The following is a 24,470-nucleotide window of genomic DNA, read 5'->3' as shown; positions in this document are numbered from 1 at the left end:
CTGCCATGGTCCGGGTTCAATCCCTGGTTGGGGAACTAAGATCCCGCAAGACTCAAAGCACGGCCAGAAAAAAAAGAGCTGTAATAATTAGCAAATGAGAGGCTGGAGATTTGGAGGATGCAGGGGACAATTAATGGAACAGTGCCTGGGGAGGCAGAAGGAGAAGGCCTGAGCACAGGTGGAGAAACATACTTTGGGCAGGGGCAGGGACAGAGACACCCTCTGCTCTGAGCCTGAAGGGACGGTGCAGGTGCTGATGAAATGCCTGTTGGCAGACAGCAGGAAACTGGAGGAGTTTCCAACTGATAGCCTCTGTTTCCTCTAATCTAAATGGTGAGTTGGTATCAAGGTGGATGGAAATTTGGGGAGAATAGAAAAGGCCTGGGAGACAGAGCTGCCTAGGGGCCCACAGCACCTTCCCACACTCTTCTATGAAAATTTCCTTCTATCCCTCAATCCTCCACAAACCCCAGGGTGCTGCCCAGTGTTCCTGAATGTGTCGCGCATTCACCTTGTCTGTGAAATATACTAAGTTCCTGCCATCAATCCATCACTGTTTAGTCCTCATATAAGAGGGTGTATGTAAAACAGCCCAGCACCAGGTACACAGTAAACACTCAGTAAATGGTAGTTTTTGTATTCACTAGCGAGGATGAATTTTGTTTTTTTCTAGCTGCATAGCAGAGTTTACAGGATGATATGTGTCCCCGCCCTCTGGGAGCTTATGTCCTTGTCAGAGAAGGATGTACCCATAATTAAAAAGCAATGCAAAGTGATATGTGATGGTTACCAACATCCAAATGGTGCTTTGTTTTTTTATCACAACCAGCACTGAAAAGTATCTTTTACATCAAGACCTAGAACTCAGATAAATATATAAAACAGAAACAAATTTCATTAGACATCACTTATCCTCACTTTGTGTGATACATTCTGATATTTTCTATTCTATCATACTTTGTTTTAAAAAAGTGATGGTCAGTGGACTTCCCTGATGGCGCAGTGGTTAAGAATCCGCCTGCTAGTGCAGGGGACACGGGTTCGATCCCTGGTCCAGGAAGATCCCACATGCTGTGGAGCAACTAAGGCCCGTGAGCCACAACTACTGAGCCTGCGCTCAAGAGCCCGCGAGCCACGACTGAGCCTGCATGCTACAACTACTGAAGCCCACGCACCTAGAGCCCGTGCTCCGCAACTAGAGAAACCACTGCAATGAGAAGCCCGTGCACCGCAATGAAGAGTAGCCCCCGCTCACTGCAACTAGAGAATGCCCCCGCGCAGCAGTGAAGACCCGACGCGGCCAAAAATAAATGAATAAATAAATAAATTCATTAAAAAAAATAGTGATGGTCAAGGCTCACTGTTATGGGTTGAACCGTGTCTCTCGAAAATTTGTATATTAATACATTGAATTCATATGTCCCTCAAAAACTCATATTCATATGAGGTACCCCCAGTACCTCAGGATGTGACCTTATTTGGAGATAGGGCCTTTACAAAGGTAATCAAGTTAAAATGAGGTCCTTAGGGTGGGCCCTAATCCAATATGACTGGTATCCTTATAAAAAGGGGAAACTTGGGCTTCCCTGGTGGTGCAGTGGTTGAGAGTCCACCTGCCGATGCAGGGGACACGGGTTCGTGCCCTGGTCCGGGAAGATCCCACATGCCGCGGAGCGGCTGGGCCCGTGAGCCGTGGCCGCTGAGCCTGCGCGCCTGGAGCCTGTGCTCCGCAACGGGAGAGGCCACAACAGTGAGACGCCCACGTACCGCAAAAAACAAACAAACAAACAAACAAACAAACAAATAAATAAAAAGGGGAAACTTGGGAATTGCCTGGTGGTTAGGACTCGGTGCTTTCATTGCCGCCGGGGCCCCAGGTTTGATCCCTGGTCGGGGAACTAAGATCCCGCAAGCTGCGTGGTGCAGTAAAAAATGGGCGGAAACTTGGAGACAGACTTGCATATAGGGAGAATACCATGTTAACAGGAAGATGGCCATCTACAAGCCGAGGAGAGAGGCCTGGAACCCATTCTCTCTCTCAGCCCTCAGAGGGGACCAACCCTGCCAACACCTTGACCTTGGACTTCTGGCCTCTGATACTATGACACAATGAATTCCTTCTGCGGTCTAACCCCACAACCCCACCCCCAGCTGTGGTGCTTTATTATGGCAGCCCTAGCAAACGAATACACTCACCAAACTGATTTTGTGACTCACTATTGGGTTGCAACATGCAGTTCATAGACTTCAAAATGCTTTTTTCCTCGGCTTTCCCTCATGCGACCTTTTTTTTTTTTTTTGCGGTACGCAGGCCTCTCACTGTTGTGGCCTCTCCCGTTGTGGAGCACAGGTTCCGGACGCGCAGGCTCAGCGGCCATGGCTCACGGGCCTAGCTGCTCTGCGGCATGTGGGATCTTCCCAGACCAGGGCAGGAACCCGTGTCCCCTGCATCGGCAGGCGGACTCTCAACCACTGCGCCACCAGGGAAGCCCCCTCATGCGATCTTTACAGAAAGTGGAGGGATGGTGGGACCCGGAGGAGGGTGAGGCAAGCAAAGCACTCACTCTCAGGGTCATGCAAATGGGGGTGTCATTACCAGTAGTCTAGCCAACCACTTACTTGCACCACCTGAAGATGAGTGCTTTCTCCAGTTTGGCACCCTCGACACCTCACCCTGGCCTAGGCCATGTCAAGTAGGTATAGCTTTTGTCTCCATTTGAGGGGTTGACACACAGTCACAAAGCTTTTAAATGGAGTCAGACCCGTGTCAGATATGCCTCTAAATTCCTTTGACAACATCACAGTGTCCCCATCAGGGCAATCAGTTAGAGAAGGTGATAATAAATATTGTTTTACTACCAGTACGTGCTCCTCACCTTCCTATCCCTCAAAAAGAGCCAAAGTTCACTCCTCTCCTCCTCTTGCCAAAGCTCTGAAGGACTTGGCCCTCCGGAGACCCTTAGGTGGCAAAGCCTGAATTCAGCCATTGTCTGTGGATGTCTGCAGGCAGAGTGGGCACCTGGGAGCACACACAAAGTGGATGTGTCATGAGTGCCTTTGTGCGCATGCTGCGATCCTAGCCGTTTAAACCCATGGACAGATTGCCTGCCTGCCATCTCCACCCCGGCTCTCCCTCCTTTTCAACTGGCTGCCTTCCAGACACAATAAATACATAAACATACCTCCAATAGCCTCTGCCTTTGTGGCGGTAATATTACCCTCAAATCCGGGGACCCTAGGTAGGATGGAGGCCCTTCTGTCTTCCTCCTGTCTGGCTAATTCTGGGACATAAAAATAGTGCCTAACGTTTACTATGTGCCAGGCATTGTTCTAAGCCTTCACATGTATTATTGCATTTCACTCTCCCAACTTTATAAGTTAAGACCATTATTTGCTCCATTTTACAGATGACAAAACTGAAGCACAGATAGTAAACTGCCCAGAGTTGTGCAGTTAGCAACGTTGGCAGGATCTGAACCCATGCAGCCTGTCCGCAGAGGCCAAGTTCTTAACTGCTACCGTCTGCTGCCTGGCTGGGCGCGCCGCTGCACACACTTGCCCATCCACGTGGAGGGGAGGGGGGGGAGCTGGGCTCTGGGAATCAGTTCAGACACCAGGGGGCAGCATAGGCCTGGCTTTGGTCCCCGAGCCCAGCCCTGTTTGTGAAGAAAGGAGGGAAATAGAAGCCTCCTCCCACCTTCCACCATCCCCATACCCCTCTCTCAGGTTTTTGGGCTTGAAGGGCTCTCTGGGTCCCTAGGCCAGCTCCAGCTCCTCCTCCAGCAAAAGCTGCAGAAACCATCCACTAAATAACTAGATGGTGACTCAGAAGCTGAGCAAGCCTTGTGTATGTGAGTGTGTCTCCTTGTGACTGCATGTGGCTCTGAGTGCTGACACGTCTGTGAGCCTGCCTGCACGTGTATGTAAGCGTGTGTGTGTGTGTGTGTGTGTGGTGTCCTTCTGGCTGGGGAAGTTGAGTATGTGTGTGTTTATTTCTGGTTGTGTCTCAGTGTTTACCCCAGAAACAGATAGGAGCTTCACCAAAGCTGCACCACAGATTCACATGCAAACTTGTCCCTTGGGAATCTACAGGCAGCAACTCCAGCTTGTGCCGTCTCCCACGTACCCTGTGAGGAGGGGCAGAAACGATTTTCAGTCCGAGGGACCCCTGGAGTCCTACAGAATTGTGAGCTTCGGCTTCCCCTCCCCCACTCCCTCCCATCAGCGGTCACGAGACCACTAAGGCGTTCCCCACCAAGAAGGAAGGGGGACCTAGGAGTTCCAGCTCCCTGGCCGTTTTCAGGGTCCTCCACTGGAGGTAGCGCAGAGCCCAGAGGGATTTCTTTTTCCAGAGGCCACAGGGGAGCCCAGTCCCTTGCGAGCCCAAACCCCCCCGCCCCTGCGAAAGTTTGAGTATGGGAGCGGCAGTTTGGGGCGGCACGTCTCTGGCTTGATATTGGGTGACTTTCTGGAGGAAAGTTGATTGCTTTTGGGGGGGCACAGAGTAAGTGGGGATCAGCCTCCCCTCCAGCCTGGCCCCAAGGCCCCCAAGCCCCAGTCCTGGCTCCCCCCACCCCATGCTCCCCTACCCGGTATCGGAGGCACACAAGCTCACCCCACTTTCTTCCTCTTCCTCCTCCAGCCCACTTTCCCTTGTCTGTGTCGTCAGAACTCCAGGGAGGGACCTGGGTAGTCGGAGAAGCCGGAAACAGCGGGCTGAGGCAGCCACTGCTTACACTGAAGAGGAAGGACGGGAGAGGAGTGTGTGTGTGTGTGTGTGTGTGTGTGTGTGTGTGTATTTTTTTTCTTTTTGGTGCTGGAGGTGGAGGGGGGGTGCTAGCAGGGCCAGCCCTGAACCCGCTGGACAGAACTACAGACCCATGGGGCCTGGCAGTGCCTGCTGAGAGAAGGAGAAGACAGCAGAGGGGTTGGCAAGGTGAGGGGATGCCTCCAAGGAGGGGAGGGTGGGGGGCCTCTGACTATGAGTATGTGGAGCGGTGGGTTGGGGGGAGTGCCTCTCAGGATCCTCCCTGGGCAGAGTGGATGGTCCCCAAGAAATTCTTTCAGCTGGGGTTGGTGGCTGGTGGTACTGAGTTTTGGCAGTTTCGAAGTATCAGAAGAATCTGGGGTGAGTACAGGCCCAGCACTTCCCCTCCCCCGCTCCCCACCGTGGGTCACTTTTTCCATACACCCCGTTCCCCACACCTCCAGGGACATGTAAAGGCAGGGAAAGGAGGGCAAGGAGGTGCCCCTCTGCCTTCTGGGTTGGGGGGAGGTGGCCGCCCCTCCCTAGAACGCTGATACCAGAGGGCAGTAGGTCCTAGACAAACCGGGCCCCCCAAAAAGGTTCCTGTTCAAGGGTGTGGCTAGCGGGTGAGCGAGCCCCAGATGCAGACCTCATGGTGTCCCAGAGGAGGGGGAATTTCCCCCCTCAAAACTGCTCCACTTTTGGCGCGGCCACGTCACGGAGTTAACCCTACTCTTGCTGAATTGGCCCCGCCTCCCGGCCCCCCGCCGCCGCAGACACACACTAGGCAACTCAGAGAAGCTCGTTTGACTCTTGGTCCTGTGGTCCCACGGTCAAAGGGCTCGGGAATGTAAGGGTTGAGGTGAGGTTTAGGCCACGAAGAGGGCTGATGAAGATCCTGGACGTTGGGTTTTGGGTTTCCCTTCCCGGTTGGGAAGGGAACACTGGCCCCGCCCCCTCAGGCCGCGGCTCCTCCCTCCCTGCCGGTGTTGGGGGCTTACAGCAGGTGCCCCTGGCCTGGCCGGCCGATTGACCCAGCCTGGTTACTGGGTGTGGCTGGGGGAAAGTCTGGCCCCCTGCTGCCTGAGGATGGAGTGGGAAAGATCTGAAGCCAGGGCCAGGCCAGGAACCTGGTCACTCAACAGGGGCATGTAGAGGAAAGGGGGGCTGCCTATGGCTTAGGCATCGCCTCAGTCCCCAGTAGGGTAGGGAGAGAGGTCCAAGGTCTGAGCACCGTGAGACACAGGAGAGGAAGAGGGAAGAGAGAGATGGAGTCCTCCCCTGAGTTTGAAATACAAACCAAAAAGGGCCTCACCCCAAGGTGGATGTAGAGAAAGGTCTATTAGAGGACCCTGAGCAGAATGGGGGGAGGATTCTGCCTTTGGGAGAAAAGAGCTCAAGGGGATAGGGACTGGGGGTAGGGACAGGAACCTCCAGAAAAGGGGCCCCTCTGTTCTCCGTCCCTCTGGGAGTCGTGGGAGAGAGGAGGGGCTAAAAGTGCAGCAGGAAAACTTGGGGTTACCAGGTTGGGGGAGACCCAGGGAGTTTCCATCCCCATCCTTTCTGTCATCTCTGGGAAGAGGGATATTTTGAGAAACTGGAAACTGAGAGACCCCTGGGAAACCACTGGTTTACCCACCCCACCCTGTGGCCCACCCAGAAATGGGGAGGCAGCCCTCTCCCCTACCCTCCCATCTCCTTTCCTCTTGCCCTCTTTTCTTCTCTTCGTTGTAGCCCTCTAGCCTCCTTGCCCCTCTTCTAGGCTTTTCACTGAAGGCTTATTAACCCCACTTTTTTCTCTAATCTCTCACCATCTTCCTGAGTTCTCTCTACTTTTCCTTTTGCTCAATCTCCTCTTCTTCAATTCTCCTCCCATGCCCCCCCCTTAGGATTATGGGATTTGGATCTGGAAGGCATCCTAACAGCACAACGTGGTGGTTAATCCTCTCTCGGGTTCAAATCGCTTGCTGAGTGGCCTCGGCAAGTTGGAGAACCTCCTTGAGCTCGGTTTCTCTACCTGTGAAAGAGGATAGTTCTATATTTTAAAAATTGTTGCAAGATTTTAATGAGGTAATGAGCTCAGTATAATGCCTCATACATAGTAAGTGCTTAATAAATGGTAGCTATTATTACTCTGCCATCCTCTTCTTTATCATCTAGCCAGGTAGTTTTCAGATTCTCTCATGGAACCCTGGAATTTTGAGGGGTTTCTCCAGGGAACCTTTGGGGTCAGGAGGTGGGGAGAGGGAAGTAAGAAGCAGTAGAATTCCAGGCCTACCACACTTGCTTTCAACAGAGAAACTCCAATTTTATATAATTGGGATTCCACAGATTAAAACTAAAATTGTCTACTGCTTTAAAAAGTTTGGAAAGTTCTGCACTTTATCCAAGCCTCATATTTTATAGATGAGAAGATTGAGGTCCACAGATGGGAGGTTTCTTGCCTACAGAACCAGAGCCAGGCCTAGAGCTACAACCTACATCCTCTGTCTTCTCTCAGAGAGCTTTCCCTACTGCCCCATCGCCCCCGTCTCCCACCCTGCCCTCTGGCTGCAGCTGAGCTCTTCCCACCCCATCACCCCTGTGTCTACCGTTGAAGGAATTACATTGTCTGAGGCATTGGCTAGGGATGTCCCTGGTTTGAGGTGGTCTGGCTCTGAGTGGTGGTGGGGACGGTCTCTGGGAGGGCTGTCTACGGGAGGTCCCTGGCTGCCCCCAAACAAGAACCAACTTTCTTGGGCACCTCTCAGAGTGCCCAAGTAGGCTTGTTCCTTTTCTCCAGGCACCCTCCAAACCCCAGATCATGTCTCTGTGGGGTCTGGTCTCCAAAATGCCCCCAGAAAAACTGCAGCGGCTCTATGTCGACTTCCCTCAACACCTGCGGCATCTCCTGGGTGACTGGCTGGAGAACCAGCCCTGGTGAGTCCTGGCTGCCCCATGTTGGTCCCCCAGGTCCTCCCCCACCCACCTTCTCTCTCATTAGATTTTCTTCATCCCATTTCAAGACTTGGGACTCGTTATTCCGTGTGCGATGGTCCAGATTTAGCTGGGAGTCTGTGCCACATCAACCAGACTATGCATGTTGATACGTGGAGTCCCCCACCCCCTTAGGAGGCTGAGCCAAAGAGGAGGGAGGTCAGAGCTGGGGTAAGGGCACTACCCACAACAGCTGGAAAACTGGGGAACAAGGGACATGGCTGAGGACTACAGAGGGCTTGGATGGAGGACAAGAGGAGGAAGGAGCCGCTGAGCTGATTGCTGTGGGGTAAAGGAACAGTAGAGCAGAGGAAGCCCTGACCCGAGGCTGCCTCATCCTTGATCTTCCTGCAGGGAATTCCTTGTCGGCTCAGACGCCTTCTGCTGCAACATGGCCAGCGCCCTACTTTCTGCCACTATCCAGCGTCTTCAGGCCTCGGCTGGAGAACAGGGGGAGGGGAGCACCATCTTGCAACACATCAGCACCCTGGAGGTGGGGCAGGAGGGGAGGGGACAAGGCTGGGGTGAGCATTGGATGCTGGAAGAAAATTGGTTGGATGCTGGAAGCAAATTGGTGTTCCTGTGGCTAGCTGTTAGCTAGCAAGCAAATTAGATTTTAAAAGCATGCAAACGCATGAAAACTTCTGGAGTCTACAGTTGTGCTGCCTTTCAGTGCATGCATGAATGGGGGGGCTGGGGATTGGAAGGGGAGAAAGACATGGGTAAGAGCCAGGCTAGCCCTGTCTACCACCCTTCATTTCTATAGAGCATATATCAGAGGGACCCCCTGAAGCTGGTGGCCACTTTCAGACACATACTTCAAGGGGAAAAAAAAGCCATTATGGAACAGGTATTGTGGTACCCCACCTCCCACCCCAGCTCAACTCCCTGGGACTTTAGCCTGAGCCATGAGAAACTAGAAGGAATTTGAACTTCAGGAAAAGTTCAGTGTTCTAGGCCCAGGATGACCAAAGGAGTCAAAGTGAGCCCCAAGTTAAGCTCAGAGAAGCTTGCAATGAGGGACTGAGGGTAGTGAGGCCTTGGAAGGAGAGAGCAAGTGATACGGAGCTGATTCTGCCAGGAGAGAGGTCTTATCTTCAGGAAATTCCAAAAGGTCAGGAAGGACTGTCCAAGGAGAGAAGGGAGTCAGACAAGGGAAGTGGTCTGTTTACTGCAGAGCATGGCAGTCACACCCCTTTAGGGAGTGGAGGCCGAGGGGAAAGGGCTGGGCAGAGTGTCTCACCTGCTGGCATCTCTCCCTCCTGTGCAGTTCCGCCACCTGCCAATGCCCTTCCACTGGAAGCAAGAGGAACTCAAGTTTAACACAGTCCTGCGGAGGCTGCAGCACCGAGTGGGGGAAGCCTGTCTTCTCCGCAAAGCCCTGCAGCCTGGGGCTGAGGGAGGCCAAGGTGGGAGCCTGGGCCTAGAGCCCTAAGAGGGTTCTGGGGAGTGTGTGGGAGTGATCCCCTCTTGGATCTCAACCTTGACTGAACCGCAAATCTATCTGCACCCCTGAATTCTGCCCCTACCCTCAGTGTCTTTGCACAGCCTGATAGAAACTCCTGCCAATGGGACCGGGCCAAGTGAGGTGAGTAATGGACTGGGACATGGAGATTGAGCTCCAAGGGCAGACTGTGAGGGTCTCAAATCTGTGGAGGGATGGAGATTAGACCTCAGAGAGGTGAGAAAGAGAGCCCTACCCTCCAGAGCTGGGTGAGGAGGAAGCGTGTGGCCCTGGCTCAGGCCCTTTCTTCCCACAGGCCCTCGCCACGTTTCTGCAGGAGACTGTCGGGGAGCTGGAGGCTGCCCAGGCCCTGGTGCTGAAGAGGATCCAGATTTGGAAACGGCAGCAGCAGCTGGCAGGGAATGGCGCACCCTTTGAGGAGAGCCTGGCCCCACTACAGGAGAGGTTGGGGCAGGGCTGACAGGGAAGGGTGGGGGGCTGGGGGTGGACACCTGCTGTCCCTGCTGGAGCACCCACAGGTGCGAGAGAGGAAAACCAGGCCAAAGGGTCTTGGGGTGGGTCAAGACTCAGAGAAGCCCATTCCAGCAGAGCCACACACACTGTTGTTCAGGTTGTGTCCTGTATACGTGCACCCGGCGGACGGGGCACAAGTAGGAGTCCTTCCAACCCACAATTCTCTCTTCAAGCCCCGTGCCCAGAGGACTGGGGAGTCTATTTGGTCTATTGGGCGGGGCACCTTTGAAAATGCACGAAAGCATCATATGTGCTGGCAGCTGACCTGGGTACCAGAGCCCTGGGGAAGAGGCAGCTGGGTTTCCACAGAGCTTCCAGGCACTGAGAAGGAACCTTCCTCCCCAGAGCCAAGGCATGTCCCACAACTCCGTTAGCCCAGGTGCCTTGCAGCCACGCCCACTGCTCATCCCACCCCTCCACACACACTCTCCTGCTTTCCTCCTAGGTTTAGGGGTGGGGGCTCTGGGTGGGGAGCAGGCAGCCTAAACCCTGTGCCCCCTGACCACTGTCCTGTCCCCAGGTGTGAGAGCCTGGTGGACATTTACTCCCAGCTGCAGCAGGAGGTGGGGGCGGCTGGTGGGGAGCTTGAGCCCAAGACCCGGGCAGCGCTGATTAGCCGGCTGGATGAAGTCCTGCGAACCCTCATCACCAGGTATGAGACCCCAGCCTGGCCTAGAGCAGACCCCAAGGAAGGAAGAGGGTCAGAGCTGTGGGGAGGGCACCAGAAGGGACCCAGCTGCTAACTTCCCTCGTGTCCTCACTCCTCCTAGCTCTTTCCTGGTGGAAAAGCAGCCCCCCCAGGTTCTGAAGACTCAGACCAAGTTCCAGGCCGGGGTTCGATTCCTGCTGGGCCTGCGGTTCCTGGCGGCCCCAGCCAAGCCTCTGATGGTCAGGGCCGACATGGTAACCGAGAAGCAGGCGAGGGAGCTGAGCATGCCCCAGGGGCCCGGGGCTGGAGCGTAAGCTGGGGCTGGAGAGGGGCTGGAGGGTGGTGGAGGCCAGAGGAGCCTGGGGGACTGGCACCACGAAGAACAGGGGGACGACACGGAGGGCGGGCCATGGGATGTGGGGACCCTGTATGATAGTCAAGGCGGAGGAAGGGGAGGGACCCATCAGTGCTGGAATGGGGTGGGAGCATCATGATTTGGCTAAGATGGGGACTTCTCCCTTAAGAACTCAAGTGCGGAGATGGAGATTAGGGGCCAGTAGTCCAGGCCATTGGCTGGTGGACTCAAGCTCCTGCCACTCCTGGCCCAGTTGGGATGAGCCACTCTCTGACTTGCCTGGCAGAGAAAGCACTGGGGAAATCATTAACAACACCGTGCCCCTGGAGAACAGCATTCCCGGGAATTGCTGCTCTGCCCTGTTCAAGAACCTGGTGAGGCCTTTGGGGAGCAGTGGGCGGGGGTCCTCAGGCCAGGACATTCTCCTTGGAGAGGGTGTTGGGAGCCCAGGAGAAGCAGTTGCTGCCCTCACCCTCCTCTCCCTCGCCCCCCCCCTCCCCCCGCAGCTTCTGAAGAAAATCAAGCGGTGCGAACGGAAGGGCACAGAGTCTGTCACCGAGGAGAAGTGTGCCGTGCTCTTTTCCACCAGCTTCACGCTCAGCCCCAACAAACTCCCTATCCAGCTCCAGGTGAACCGAGGCCCCAGCCCTGCCCGAGGCGGGGCCTCAGGTGCCCCTCCAGGCCACACACTGGGGCCCTGCATCCTCACTCTCCACGACTGCCCCATACCCTGTGTGTTTGGCATTTGTGCATGCTGGGGGCCCGGGTGAGTGGGGGGGAGCAAGAACCGGAGTGCACGCCCCCGGGAGTGACAGTGTAGGAGCAACTGGCACTTAACGCACTTTTCATAGACCAGGGCACTGTTTTAAGTCACACACATGCACACACACGCGTGGTTTTCGCAATAACATTATGAGGTATGTATTATTACTAGCCTCATTTTATAGATGAGGACATTGAGACACAGAGGGATTGAGTAATTAGCCCAGGTCACACAGCTACTGAATGTTGGAGCTGGCATTTGAAACCTGGGGACTCTATAGCACTGACTTATAACCACTTCTCTGCAGTAAGGTCCTAATTGAGCTTCAGAAAGCACTCGATAACATACCATGAGTTTTTAACCATGTTGTGTGAGTCCAGTAGCTTCCCTGCACCCTCAGAGCCAGCCCTCTGTGGAAGCCCCTTGCCCCAGTAAGAACAACCCCCTTTCCTCACCCCCTTCAGGCCCTGTCTCTGCCCCTGGTGGTCATCGTCCACGGCAACCAAGACAACAATGCCAAAGCCACCATTCTGTGGGACAACGCCTTCTCTGAGATGGTGATGAAAGACCTGGAGTTGGCGGGGGCAGGGGGGGCTCTTACCTGGGAGGTGGGGTGCAGGCTGGCAAGCATGTTCAAATAAGAGTGACCTTAACTCCGTCTCATAGACCTGTTTTCGTACTTCTGACCTCTTTTCCTGCCAATTTCTTTTCATACTTCATTTTTTATTTAATTAATTAATTAATTGATTTTTTTGGCTGCCTTGGGTCTTCGTTGCTGCGCGCGGGCTTTTCTCTAGTTGCGGCGAGCAGGGGCTACTCTCGTTGCAGTGCGTGGACTTCTCATTGCGGTGCCTTCTCTTGTTGCAGAATATGGGCTGTAGGCGCGTGGGCTTCAGTAGTTGTGGCACATGGGCTCAGTAGTTGTGGCTCGCAGGCTCTAGAGCGCAGGCTCAGTAGTTGTGGCGCACGGGCTTAGTTGCTCTGCAGCATGTGGGATCTTCCCAGAGCAGGGCTCGAACCCGTGTCCCCTGCATTGGCAGGCGGATTCTTAACCACTGCACCACCAGGGAAGTCCCCTTTTCATGCCAATCTTAACAGCTATCCTGCAGTAGCACCTTAGACTACTTTGGAAAAGCACCATCTTTGTTGAGCAAGCTCAGGGGGACAAGGCTGGGGAGGGGCAGGCTTGGGGAAGTGGGGAGGATGAAGGCCCTGCTGACGAGGGATGCGGATGTCAGCCTGAGGCTCCCTTTCCTTCTCTCCTCCCCCCAGGACCGCGTGCCCTTTGTGGTGGCTGAGCGGGTGCCCTGGGAGAAGATGTGTGAAACTCTTAACCTCAAGTTCATGGCTGAGGTGGGGACCAACCGGGGGTTACTCCCAGAGCACTTCCTCTTCCTGGCCCAGAAGATCTTCACCGACAACAGCCTCAGCATGGAGGCCTTCCAGCACCGTTCTGTGTCCTGGTCACAGTTCAACAAGGTCATTCCCCTGAGCTTCGGACTTCCCACCCCCAAGCTCTTCATCCCTGGGGCACTCAGGGCTTCCCCAACCTCTGCCCAGGGATCAACCGCTGGGATCTTCACAATGCCCCACCACGTTCATCAGGAAGGCCTCTGTCATGGCCCAGGCAGGAAAACCCCTCAGGTCTCTGGCATCCCCCCGTTTTGGTCTGGAGGCCCTCTGTCCTCCCTCTTTGCCAGTGATCTGCGTGACTCACCCAGATGGTGTGTAAACACAGCTTTGATTCAAAATGACTTTGACCCATTGGGAAAATAGGTCTTGTTGCAAAAGCAGGGATGAAATCCCACAGGGACATATGCAATAATACCAGCTACCATGTGTTGACAGCTTACTGTATGCCAGGCACTGTGCTTCAGCAGTTTATGTATGTTATCATCCCAACATCCCTTTGAGGTAGGTACTACTACCCCCATTTTACAGAGGATGAACCCGCTCAGAGGGGTTAAGTGGTTTGTCCAAGGCCTCCCAGCAAGTGAGTGGCATGTCTGGGATGGAACACCGTGTTTCTGACTCTTGCTCTTAGCTACTACATTTTACTGCCTCCAAAATAAGGTGGCTCAGGACTGGATCTGTTACAAGAACAGGGGAAAAAGGAGGTCTGGGTGTCTTGGGTGAGGACCAGCTGGGTAAATGCAGTCATGCACTGAACTCTTTTTTAAAAAAGGAAGGAAGAAAAGCCCACACGACCAGAGGATGTGTTAGCAAAGGGAGCAGGACACTCACACCCTGCAAGCTGCCTTCTCTGGACACCACTTCCTCCAGGCCTCATTCAGGAGGGTGTGGAGCACAGTGGTTAAGAGGAGGCCCAGCCCAGACTTCCTGGGCTGAATCCCAGCTCTGCTTCTCACCAGCTGTGTGAGAAGCAAGTTATTTGACCTGTCTAGGCTTCCATTTCTTCATCTGTAAGATGGGATACTCCCAGGACCTACCTCCCTAGGCTTGTAAAGATCAGATACATTAATTTATGAAAAGAGCATGGAATAGTGCCTGGCACATGGTAAGCCTAAGTGTTGGCCATTGTCATGGATGGGGTCTCAGGTCCAATGTGGTTCCCTCAGTCCTGTGACTCTGTCGTGTAGGTACTCACAGGCCAATGCCTGCCCTAACTAGGCTCCTGTGCTCCCACCAACTCCCCTCTCCCCACAGGAGATCCTGCTGGGTCGTGGCTTCACCTTTTGGCAGTGGTTTGATGGCGTCCTGGACCTCACCAAACGCTGCCTCCGGAGCTACTGGTCAGATCGGTGAGTCCCCACCCCAGGTGGCCTGAGCAGCTATACCTCCAGCTCCCACTCCACACCCTGCGACCCCACCCACATCCTCTCCCTCATCCTGGCCAGGTTGATCATTGGCTTCATCAGCAAACAGTACGTCACTAGCCTTCTTCTCAACGAGCCTGATGGAACATTCCTCCTTCGGTTCAGTGATTCAGAGATTGGGGGCATCACCATTGCCCATGTCATCCGGGGCCAGGATGGTGAGGTCACCCCAGCCAGTCCTCTGCCTCTGTGCCTGTGCCCTCTGGGGTTTCTTCTGGCGAGGAAACATCCTGGCCTTCCTTGAGGCCAACCCTGATCTTTAAGAAGTTCTTCCTTAGGTCCAACTTCTCTTCCTCCTTCTGTGGTCTAAACGTCTCCCTTCTCACTGTGAGCTCTGTGGGAATGGAGACTGGTGGGTCTCCCTCCCTCAGGACCCTCACCCTAGCTCCTCTCCTCCTTACCTTGGTAGATTGAGAATGAGTCCAATAGTGGGGGGAGGTTGGGGAGGGGGAAGAAAGTCTGGACAGAGGGGACTCAAGGTCTCATTCCTATTGTAGGCTCCCCACAGATAGAGAACATCCAGCCATTCTCTGCCAAAGACCTGTCCATTCGCTCACTTGGTGACCGAATCCGGGACCTCGCTCAGCTCAAAAACCTCTACCCCAAGAAACCCAAGGACGAGGCTTTCCGGAGCCACTACAAGCGTGAGCTGGGGCTGGCAGTTCTGACTCCTTCCCGTTGTCCACCTTCTTCCTGCTCCCAGCTGCCCCCTCCCTGCCTGCTGTGTGTCATCCCCAACTTCTCTCTCCATTTTCATCTCCCTGCTTCTGCTACCTGCCCATCAGCCATGCTCACCTTTTCCACCTCCCTTCCTCCCTAAACCAGAAGCACTCCATGGCTCTCCTTTTCTCCCCACAACAGCTGAGCAGATGGGTAAGGATGGCAGGGGTTATGTCCCAGCTACAATCAAGATGACTGTGGAAAGGTGAGTGTGCTGGTATGGAGGGTGGGGCCCAGTACTTATCTGGGGGAAGGGGTGGTGGCATCAGCCCCTGGTCAGTCACACATGCATCCTCCCCTCCTCCAGGGACCAGCCACTTACCACCCCCGAGCCCCAAATGCCTACCGTGATGCCCTCTTACGATCTTGGAATGGTCCCTGACTGCTCCATGAACATGCAGCTCGGCCCAGATATGGTGTAAGAAGCTTGAGAGACAGAACTGGGAGTGGTCTGTGCCAGCAGGCTGTTTCAGCATGGGCAGCTGGGAGAGCTGGCACTGGGGGCTGAAGTAGGGAATTTCCTTTCCTTGAAAGGGATTCCCCATGTTGAGGCAGGGATTTGGGGTGTCCAGGAGAAGGGCTGGCATCAGGGGTCTGCTTTCTTTCCCCAGGCCCCAGGTGTACCCACCACGCTCTCACTCCATCCCCTCATATCCAGCCCTTCCCCGGGAAGAATCGGTCAATGTGCTGCCAGCCTTCCAGGAGTAAGTGGGGCCACCTCTGGGGAACGGGGTGGGATACCCACCTGCAACGGGCATGGGCACTTGCATTTGTTAGGGAAGGCTCTTCTGTGAGAACGGGGTGGCAAAAAGCCAACAACTGTGTCTCTTCTGTCCATTCCACTGAGGTGTTAGTGGTTAAGATCCAGGTTCGAATTCCAGCTCCACCACTTGCTGACTTTGGGCAAGTTACTTAACTCTGATGTGTCATCTGTAAAGTAGGGAATAATAATAACAGTACCTACCTCACAGGGTTATTGTGAAGGTTAATTGAGTTAATAGTATGTGTAAAGCTAAACACAGTACCTGGCTCATAGGAAGAGCTATGTATTAGTATTATCTCTCCCGCCCCCGAAAGCTACTGTCATTTATCTGCTGTCTTGATTTTTATTTTTGTATCTTTTTGGCCCTGAAGTGGCATAGACACTTGTTCTCCAGGTAGCACTCAGGTGCTTACTCTCAGTCAAGGCATGACATCTCCCCTCCCAGAAGTTGAGGTAGGGGTGGGGACATGGGTACTTAGAGCCAGCAAAGTTCAGAGTCCAAAGAAACATTAGAAATGAGCTAATCTAGCCCTCCTCTCTCTCCTGCCCCCAATCGCCAATGCATACGCATTTATACAGATGAGAAGTCCAAGCTCACAAGTGGAAATGGATTGCCCAGTGCTTGCCGTCAGGATGAGGAGCTGGAAATACTGTTTCCTCACTCAGTGGTCTTGACTTTGCAACACCCTGCCCTTGTCCAGCTTTCCTTTCTGACTGTGCCCTCCTCCCTGATTCCAGACCTCACCTGCAGATGCCGCCCAACCTGAGTCAGATGAGCCTGCCCTTTGACCAACCTCACCCTCAGTGAGTGACATCCACCCCCATCCTGAGCTCATGCTCCTCATCCATTCCCAGCCTCAATCCCCCGACCCCCGCCACCACCTCACTTACTTCTCTGGGCCCGGCAGGGGCCTGCTGCCGTGCCAGCCTCAGGAGCATGCCGTGTCCAGCCCCGAGCCCTTGCTCTGCTCAGATGTGACCATGGCAGAAGAGAGCTGCCTGAGGCAGCCGGTGGGAGGGTTCCCTCAAGGCACCTGGTGAGTATCAGCCTGGGGGTGGAGGCTGAGGAATGGGTGCCATGCCTATCCCACTGCTTCCCTCCTTCCTCCCTGCAGGGTCCGTGAAGACATGCTCCCGCCCTTGCTGCCTCCCACTGAACAGGACCTCACCAAGCTTCTCTTGGAGGGGCAAGGAGAGTCAGAGGGAGGGTCCTTGGGAGCCCAACCCCTCCTGCAGCCCTCCCACTATGGGCAGTCTGGGATCTCAATGTCCCACCTGGACCTAAGGGCTAACCCCACTTGGTGATCCCAGCTGGAGGGGGAGCCCAGAGAAGACAGCTCTCCTGCCCCCATGGACCTGCTCTGAACACCTGCCTGTGCTGCCAAGCAGCAGCTGGGGAGGGTGTCCTCCTACCCCCACCTACTCCCTGGTCAGGAGGAAAAGACTTTGCCAGGAGAATGTACAGTGGGTGGAACATATCTACTCCTTCCCTCCCACCACACACCCCTGCCCTCCACTTTCCAAATACTGGAAGGGAAATTCAGGTTCCAAGTGAGACACGCCCCAAAACGCCTGCACGCGCGCACACGCGCACACACACACACCACCCACCCACCACCCACCCCTCTCCTTGCAAGATGGGGCTGCAGGAAGGGAGCTGGGCCAGAGCACAGGTGAGAGCACGGAGGGCTTCTCTGCTTGCCCCGAGCCAGGGCTCTGGACACACATGTGGAAACACACAGACACGTGTACACAACTGCTTCAGAGGCTAGGGATGGAAGTATGGGCTTGGGCCCCAGCCCTGGGGTAATGGGAAACAGTTCAGGAGACCCTGGGAGAGAGGCGGTTCTGTACGTTTGGCTGCTGCTGTAGGTTTGGCCCAGATTAAAAAATCCCAATCAGCTCCAAATTCCTGTCAGTCAGATGGAGGCTTCTGGATATGTGCATGAGATTGTGCAGAAATACGAGGGCCGAGTTTGTATATAGCTCTGTGAAAGTGTGTGGACCTGAGACGTTAATACATAGATGTCACACACGTTAGTTTTATGGCCACATAGAACACGTACCTCTCTGATTTTGCCTGTGTGACAACACGTTTGGAAGTGTGAGACACTGCACAAGATACCAGTGAGTATACTGGACTCTCTGATGTGTGCTAACCCAAATGTACTAAGCTTTGAGTATGACTGTGCCCAGGCTGGGTCTATGTGGCTGTAGCTTTGGTGGCTCAACACCTCCAATCCTGCCCAGAGGCAGAGGCTGAGCCTGGGGTCCAGACTCGGGTGTATGGTCCTCGTGGTGTATTGGGGGCCCTACCTGCTGCTTCTTTTGTATTTCCCCACCCACCGCCAGCTTCCCTCCACTCCCCAACCCCATGCCACCCTTTCTCCGTCTTGGGGGTCATAGATCCTAAGCCATAAAATAAATTTTATTCCAAAATAACAAAATAAATAATCTACTGTACACGATCTGAAAAGAAAGACGCTCTAACTGCTCAGACAGGTGCTGCGGCCCAGATCCCAGCTGAGGGAGACCCTGAGTCCACCCAGGCCTCCCGAGGGGGCCGGTGAAGGGGACCCCACACCCCCCTAGAGAGGGCAAGAGGGAGAAAACCGCTGAGGACTTGGGGGGAAGATGGGGATGGGTGGGCAAACTGCAGCACTTGTTAAATTAAAGAAACAAACTAGAAGCACAAAAATGGAGGAGCAGAGGGGACGAGCAGGTCCAGTGTTCCCAGGCCCCCAGATCTGGGGGGAAACCGTTTCCATTTTTAGCTGCTGGACCCTCCCAGGGAAGTCCCCCTTTCCCCCATGTCCAAACTGAGTCCAACTGCTCACGTCACTGATTCTAACTAGAGAGGATGGGAGTGTGCTGTGTAAGGGAGGGGAGAATCCCAAGTGCCCTGGAGGCAGAGTTCTTGCCTCCTTGCTCTGGGCAAGGGTGAGGGGGCACCGTGCACCCTCCTTGTGTCCTCTCGCCAGGCCCCTGCTTGTTATTGCTTGAAGCCCCATAGTTCTATGCCCATGGGGCAGGTGGGGAGGCAGGAGAAGGGCAGCGGAAGGATCCAGGGTTGTGACTAGATGCCAGGGATGGAGAGTGGAGGGGTCTGTGTGAGCCAGAAGCCTGGCGCCCTGGGTCTGAGGATGCTAGTCCCCCCCCTCACTGCCGGCTGGCCTCAGCCTCCACTTTCACGCTGCTCCTTCGACCTTCCACCAGAGCAGGATGGGGTCCTGGGGCAGGGCATCGGTCCAGCAGCCCCTCCTCGAACTCTGCAGGCAGAAGGGATAGGTTAGGCGGCTGTGGGGTGGACGCTGCAGACAGAGGGGGGCTGAGAACAGAGGTAGGGGTAGAGAAGGCTGCGAAGATGAGCTTGATTTCCTGACTCCTGCCCACCTCTGGTCTAGGGGGCGGTTCCATACCCAAGTGTGTGCGCCCCCTCCCCTTGCTGGCTGTGTGTAGCTTTCTGTCTCTGGATGTGTCTCTCTCTTTCTGTCTCTCCCGCCTCCGTTCTGCTGGAATTTCTGGTTCTGTCAGGAGCTGTGGGGGCGGCTTGGCTCTGACCTCTCCCCCTCCCCCCTTCCCAGGCTCTGCTGCCCCCGCTTATCCCTGGCCTCCTCCCAGGGCCCCCCCCAACCCTACCATGCCCCACAGGGTTCTTAGAAGCCAAAACAGGGGGGACACAGGAAGCCAGCCTCCCAGCTCCTCCCCCAAGAAGAACCCCCGTCAGTCCCCGCCCCCAGTTCCCACCCACACACAGTTTAAAAATACCAAGCTAGGGTTGGTGGCTTTGTCTGCTGCGTCACTCTGAGCCCAGCCGATGCCCGGCCCTCTGCCGGCCTCCTTGCCTACTCCCGCTTCCCCCATCCACACACAAAGCATCCCCCTCTGGGCTCCTCCAATTCCAACTCCTGGCCTGCTCCACCCTGCTGCGTTGGTAGAAGTTCCATCCAAACTTGCCTTCTTGGTGGCTCTGCTCTTCCTGTTCCCCTTCGTTCCCCATTCTCTGTCCCCCTGCTCCCCAAGCTCGCCATTCACAGACGTCCACTTGGGGTTAGACGCTCCCCACTGGGAACAGGCCTGCAGGGTTCCCCCCTCCTCAACCCAAGGCCTGGTTAGCTGGAGCCCCACCACGCTACTGCCCCGAGGACACCAGGACTGCTGTGCGGGGCCTAGGTGGCAGGGGTGTTTGGGGATGGCACTGCTGGCTGCCTCACCTGCGAGAGGTGGCTTTGCGGGCACACAGGGGCTGAGGCGGCCCACGCGGTCGTGGGAGACGAGGCGGGCTAGCCGCAGCCCCTCATCCATCAGCGTCTGCTGCAGGATGTGGCGGCTCCACAGCCCATGGGCTGGCAACGCCAGAGGCAGGTCAGCAGGGGGCGGCGTCAGCCTTGGGCACGACCCCACAGCTGTGGGCAGGGGCACGGGTCAGGTAGGGGGCCGCAGTCAACGGAACCCTCACCCTCAACCACAAAGCCAGCCCCACGGGCCCAGGCCCATTTGCTCCCGCCCAGCCAGGCCTCCCAGCCCTGTGCCAGGCAGTGGCCTCCTGGCGCCCTCCTCCCACGCCTTCCCCTTGCCCCCTCAGTGAGAAGCGCTCTGACGCGCACTCACCCTGCAAGTGTCCATCCAGGCTCTCCCCGGACAGGCTGGCGCTGTCTTCCTCCAGGCTGGGGCGGTATGGGTGTGCATAGGACTCAGGGCCTGGGGGAGGCTGCTGGATTTCAGAGTGACTTTGTTCTCCAACCTGTGGATACCCCAAATGGGGAAATGAGGACTGGCAAGAGAGGGGGCTGGGGAAGGGTGCCCTAACCTCCTATATGTACCCTAGCAAACCTACCTCTTGTTTCAGTTTCTTCAGTGGGGGGCCTCCCAGTTCTTCAGGGTGGAGCCTGCAAAGATGGAGAGAAACAAGGAGGGTGAGGCTGGGGAGGGACACATGGTGGACAGGACACAGAATCTGATGGGGGAACATGCATTATTCCCAGGATCTGAAAAGATGAAGGGTAAGCAGGAGTCCCCAGCTCAAGCACTGTTGTTGTGGGGGGCAGAGGGGACCTGAGAGGGATGGGAGGTGGGGCCAGACCTAGGCAAGTGGACTTGGCCAAAGGCAGGGACACGCAGGCGGGTGGGAAGCAGGCCTACAGGCACCTGAACTGGAGGTCAGGACATGACCCAACTCCTTGGCAGGATTCTGATCTAGGGAGAACCTGAAGAAGGGGGTCTCACCTGGAGCCCTTCAAGGAGGACAGGTAGGTGCTCTCTCGGGCCACTTGGCGGGACAGGGAGAAGAGTTCCACTCTCCGCAGTAAAAGAGTGTTGTCCCTCATGCAAAACTGGGCAGCAGCCTCGTTGATGGTCAGCTGTGGAGAGGACCGCCAGAGCAGTCAGAATCCTAACTGGCCCACTACCTTGCCCAGATTTCCTCACTCCCCTTCACCACCAGACAAATGAGGCTCATCCATCAGATGTTTGCTTGGGTTTTAACACCATGCAGGAGCTTACTGAGGAAGGAAAACAGAGGTCAGCACCCACAGCTTCCTAGGAATGCCCGGGGCCTCCTCCACTCCTGTGGCGTCCTGATCGGCATGGGGCTGGACAGCTGGGCTCTTGCCTGTGTCTCTGCTTCCCCCTTAGTTGAGGGAAGCACTGCAACAGCTGAGGTTGGTAGGGGAGGGGATCAGGGCCTGGGGTCCTGGTCATGGGGCAATGAAACAGACTTGGGGAGTATGAGGATTCTCAGAGGTGAGTAGGTCAAGGCCCGGGAGTCAAGAGCAATCCTGGGAGGCTGGGGTCCTCACCTCATGCAGGCTCAGCTGCTTGCCCTCCCGCCGCTTGGAGTCAAAGCGGCCATAGATGATGCTGTATTTGCGTATCTCTTCTTCCTTCTGGCTGTCATTATCGTCCATCTCAAAGATGTGGCCCACGCTCCGTGCCAGCTTCTTGTTCAGCTTCAGCAGGGAAGTTACCTCCCCAGCATCTCCCCTTGGGAAGCTTCGGAAGATCCTCTCCACGCTCTCCACCACCATGCGTACCATCTCTGGCTCCAGTCGATCCGGACCACCACCAGCCCCAGCTGCTGCCAGACCCCCAGCCCCAGTCCCCTCAGGGACTCCTCCCCCTGCAGGTGGGGAGAACGGGGGTGAGCCAGCCTCCTCTTCTCCTCCTGCCCCAACATCAGACTCTGGAGTGCTCCGGCCTGGCCAGATCCGGGGGTCCCCTGCCCCAGGTCCCCCAGACAATGGCGACAGCTTCTCTCCAAGTTCAAGGGGGCTCTTAGGGCTAAAACTGCGGGCACTGCCCGCCTTTTCCCCTGGGCTGCCATGCCCGTTGCTCATGCTCCCTTTCCGGGTCCCTGCAGTTTCAGAGATCTTGAAGAGTGGAATGCTGGAAACGGGCACAGCAGGCACTGGCTGGCTGAAGAGCCCTGGATTGGTGGCCCACTCTCTCAGTGCCTTCTGTAGGCGTCGGACATGGAGGGGCTTGGTGGCCATGCCCACGAGTGCCATGATCTCCAGGAACTCCTCCTCACCCGCCTCACACAGTTGCTGCACGTCGTCCCCTCCCTGCTGGATGAAGGTCTCATAGTAGGAAAGGAGATTGGCGCGCTGCAGGACCCGGTACAGCTGCAGCTCCCCCAGTGTCCGAGGCAGGGCCATGGCTCGGGCACTGGGCCTGAGAAGGAGGCGCACAGGGAGGGGGGCAGTCAGTGCAAGTTCCCTTGCTGGGTACCAACCCACACTCACAACTGTCTTCTCTTTCCTGCCTGTTTCTCTTCCCCTCTTTTGAATGCTCTCTCTACCCAGACCTGAACACAGACTATGAGAATCAGGCACTGCTCAGAGGCATAGCCATGCCAGTGCTATCCCAGACTGCCCGGAAGTACCAAAAGCCAGACCAGTTTTTGCCGAAGTCAAGGGCTCCAAGCCCCCATCCTCAGCTTTTACTTTTCTGGCCTGGGGCAAGGAGACCTTGAGCACTGAGGCCAGCCAGCACACACCCCTGGGATGGCTGGACCAACTTCTCTTCCAGAACACAGTCCTCACCTTCCACCCTAAACACCTAGCAGTCTCAACATTACACAAGTTAACTTCGCACACTGAGGTGAATGCAGGACCCCCATCCTCCCTACAGTAGACACGTAGGACCACTATTGGCCAGCTTTATTCCCTGGTGGTATCCTGCTTATGTGGCTGAGAGACAGGGGTGCGGCCCCTCCCCCTGCCCTTTTCCACTCAGTGAGCTAGGCAGAACATCCTCTGCTCCCCTTTCCCCACCTCTGCTCAGCTTTTCCCACGGATTAGGCATTCTTTGCCCACTCTTGCTCTCTCTCCCCAGGACCTCCCCTGCCTTCCAGACCGCCCAGTGCACCTCAGTTGGCCCCTCTCCCAAAAGTGACCTTCCCACCTGCTCCATAGGTAAGCCCATCCGTTCAGCTCAGGCACGGGAGAGAGGAGGAGTGCCTCAATTGTTCTGCTTCGGGGCCGGTCCGCCCCCACACACTCCCACAGTGCTACCGTCTGTGGGCGAACACCGCCGGGGGGCTCCCGCCTACCCTTCTCTCCCTCATTTTCCACCCACGTCTTCAAGGGTTGTGTGGGAGAGACTCAAGACCCCTTGAGGGAGGGGCCGCACAACGAAACTCCCCCACAAGCCACAGAAATGGAAAGAGACGCCTAAGGCATGCCCCGTTTCTGCAGAGCTCCTCTGATGCTCTGTTGGTTCAAAGGCGCCGGCTTCTCCCGGACCCCGGAGCCGCGCGCTCCGTGCCGACAACGGACTGAGCCAGCTGAGTGGCCCTCCCCCGGCACTGTTGCCAGCTAAAGCTCCAGGGCATCCCCTAGCGCTTGGGAGCCTCCATATTCTTTGCAGGGGGCTCACATGCCAGGTCATGCGCACAAAATAAACGGGCGATGGAGAATTAGGTACTGCTCTTTCACATCCAGCTTCATCAGCTTCCTGCCTGCTCCCAGGGCCCCTAATTCGAAGACGCACCCCCTTTCCGTCAGTCTCCACCCCCCACCCCCGTCCCGCTTCCCCTCGTCCTCTGCTCGACCTCCGCCCTCCGGACCCCTTTCCCGAGTCCAGCTCCACCCATCTCCACTCCCCGGCGCTTCCCTTTGCCCACTAACTTGAGTCTGGGCTGCGGGGTCCGGCGGGCGCTGTCCCCTCCGCCCGGCGGCTGCTCGGCTGTGGGGGAGGGAGCTCTGTGCATGGACGGCTGCAGACCACCGGGGATGCCCCTCTCGGTGCCCTGAGCTCAGCGCCTGCCGCGCGCTGCTCTTTTCCGGGCGCGCGAGGCCGTGTCCGCCGCTGTCCGGGCTCCGTCCCTCCCTCCACGTCTCCTCTCTTCGAGCCTCCGCGCCTCTGTCTGTGCCTCTGCCCCCCCCACCTCCCCGGCTGCGCTTGCCGCCTCTCCGTGCCTCCGCCCCCGCAGGACGCACGGGGAGCGAGGCCCGGCGCAGCTCTGGCTGCCTGGCGGGCGGAGGGCGTGGGCCGAGCCGGGGGCGGAGGCCGGGGGCGGGGGGCGGGCGCCCGGGCCTCTCCGCCGGCCTCAGAGATGCCGCGGCGGAGAGACGGAGAGAGGCGGAGACTGGGGGGAGGGGGTGTGGAGCAGGAGGCGGGGGCGGGGACTTGGAGCCTGGGCACCGAGTTGGGGACTGAGGTGACCGACGCTGGGCTGTG

The 24,470-nt window shown here is 56.3% G+C and overlaps 2 protein-coding genes and 1 long non-coding RNA gene across 4 annotated transcripts; 2 read left to right on the top strand and 1 right to left on the bottom strand.

The window, feature by feature from the left end:
* The first annotated feature begins 4,642 nt into the window (after nucleotides 1-4,642).
* Nucleotides 4,643-18,242, top strand: STAT6 (signal transducer and activator of transcription 6). The gene is made up of 22 exons (XM_082636631.1): nucleotides 4,643-4,936; nucleotides 7,530-7,666; nucleotides 8,078-8,216; nucleotides 8,490-8,573; nucleotides 8,994-9,132; nucleotides 9,259-9,311; nucleotides 9,484-9,632; nucleotides 10,222-10,353; nucleotides 10,472-10,660; nucleotides 10,992-11,079; nucleotides 11,212-11,334; nucleotides 11,933-12,025; nucleotides 12,741-12,947; nucleotides 14,136-14,230; nucleotides 14,327-14,463; nucleotides 14,803-14,949; nucleotides 15,167-15,230; nucleotides 15,333-15,443; nucleotides 15,637-15,729; nucleotides 16,527-16,592; nucleotides 16,697-16,825; nucleotides 16,904-18,242. Exons 2-22 carry the CDS (start codon nucleotides 7,551-7,553, stop codon nucleotides 17,091-17,093), a joined length of 2,544 nt encoding a protein of 847 aa, XP_082492757.1. The 5' UTR covers nucleotides 4,643-4,936; nucleotides 7,530-7,550; the 3' UTR covers nucleotides 17,094-18,242.
* NAB2 (NGFI-A binding protein 2) lies at nucleotides 18,196-24,305 on the bottom strand. Of its 2 annotated transcripts, XM_082636632.1 has the most exons (7): nucleotides 23,918-24,303; nucleotides 21,587-22,460; nucleotides 21,015-21,148; nucleotides 20,626-20,677; nucleotides 20,400-20,532; nucleotides 20,003-20,194; nucleotides 18,196-19,057 (listed from the first exon to the last, which is right to left on the bottom strand). In XM_082636632.1, the coding sequence occupies exons 1-7, from the start codon at nucleotides 23,998-24,000 to the stop codon at nucleotides 18,948-18,950; spliced, it is 1,578 nt and encodes a 525-aa protein (XP_082492758.1). In that variant the 5' UTR covers nucleotides 24,001-24,303; the 3' UTR covers nucleotides 18,196-18,947. The 2 variants fall into 2 exon arrangements, with proteins under 2 accessions (XP_082492758.1, XP_082492759.1); XM_082636633.1 differs by lacking the exon at nucleotides 20,003-20,194 and having other exon boundaries at nucleotides 23,918-24,305.
* On the top strand, nucleotides 22,469-23,904 carry LOC309812690. The gene is made up of 3 exons (XR_014295376.1): nucleotides 22,469-22,889; nucleotides 23,124-23,203; nucleotides 23,488-23,904. It is a non-coding gene; the product is annotated as an uncharacterized lncRNA (long non-coding RNA).
* Nucleotides 24,306-24,470: the final 165 nt, after the last annotated feature.

This window comes from Mesoplodon mirus (assembly GCF_964341445.2).
Source record: "Mesoplodon mirus genome assembly, chromosome: 11".
NCBI lineage: Eukaryota > Metazoa > Chordata > Mammalia > Artiodactyla > Ziphiidae > Mesoplodon > Mesoplodon mirus.
Note: the sequence above shows the minus strand (reverse complement) of the source record. Positions and strands in the feature narration are given on the sequence as shown.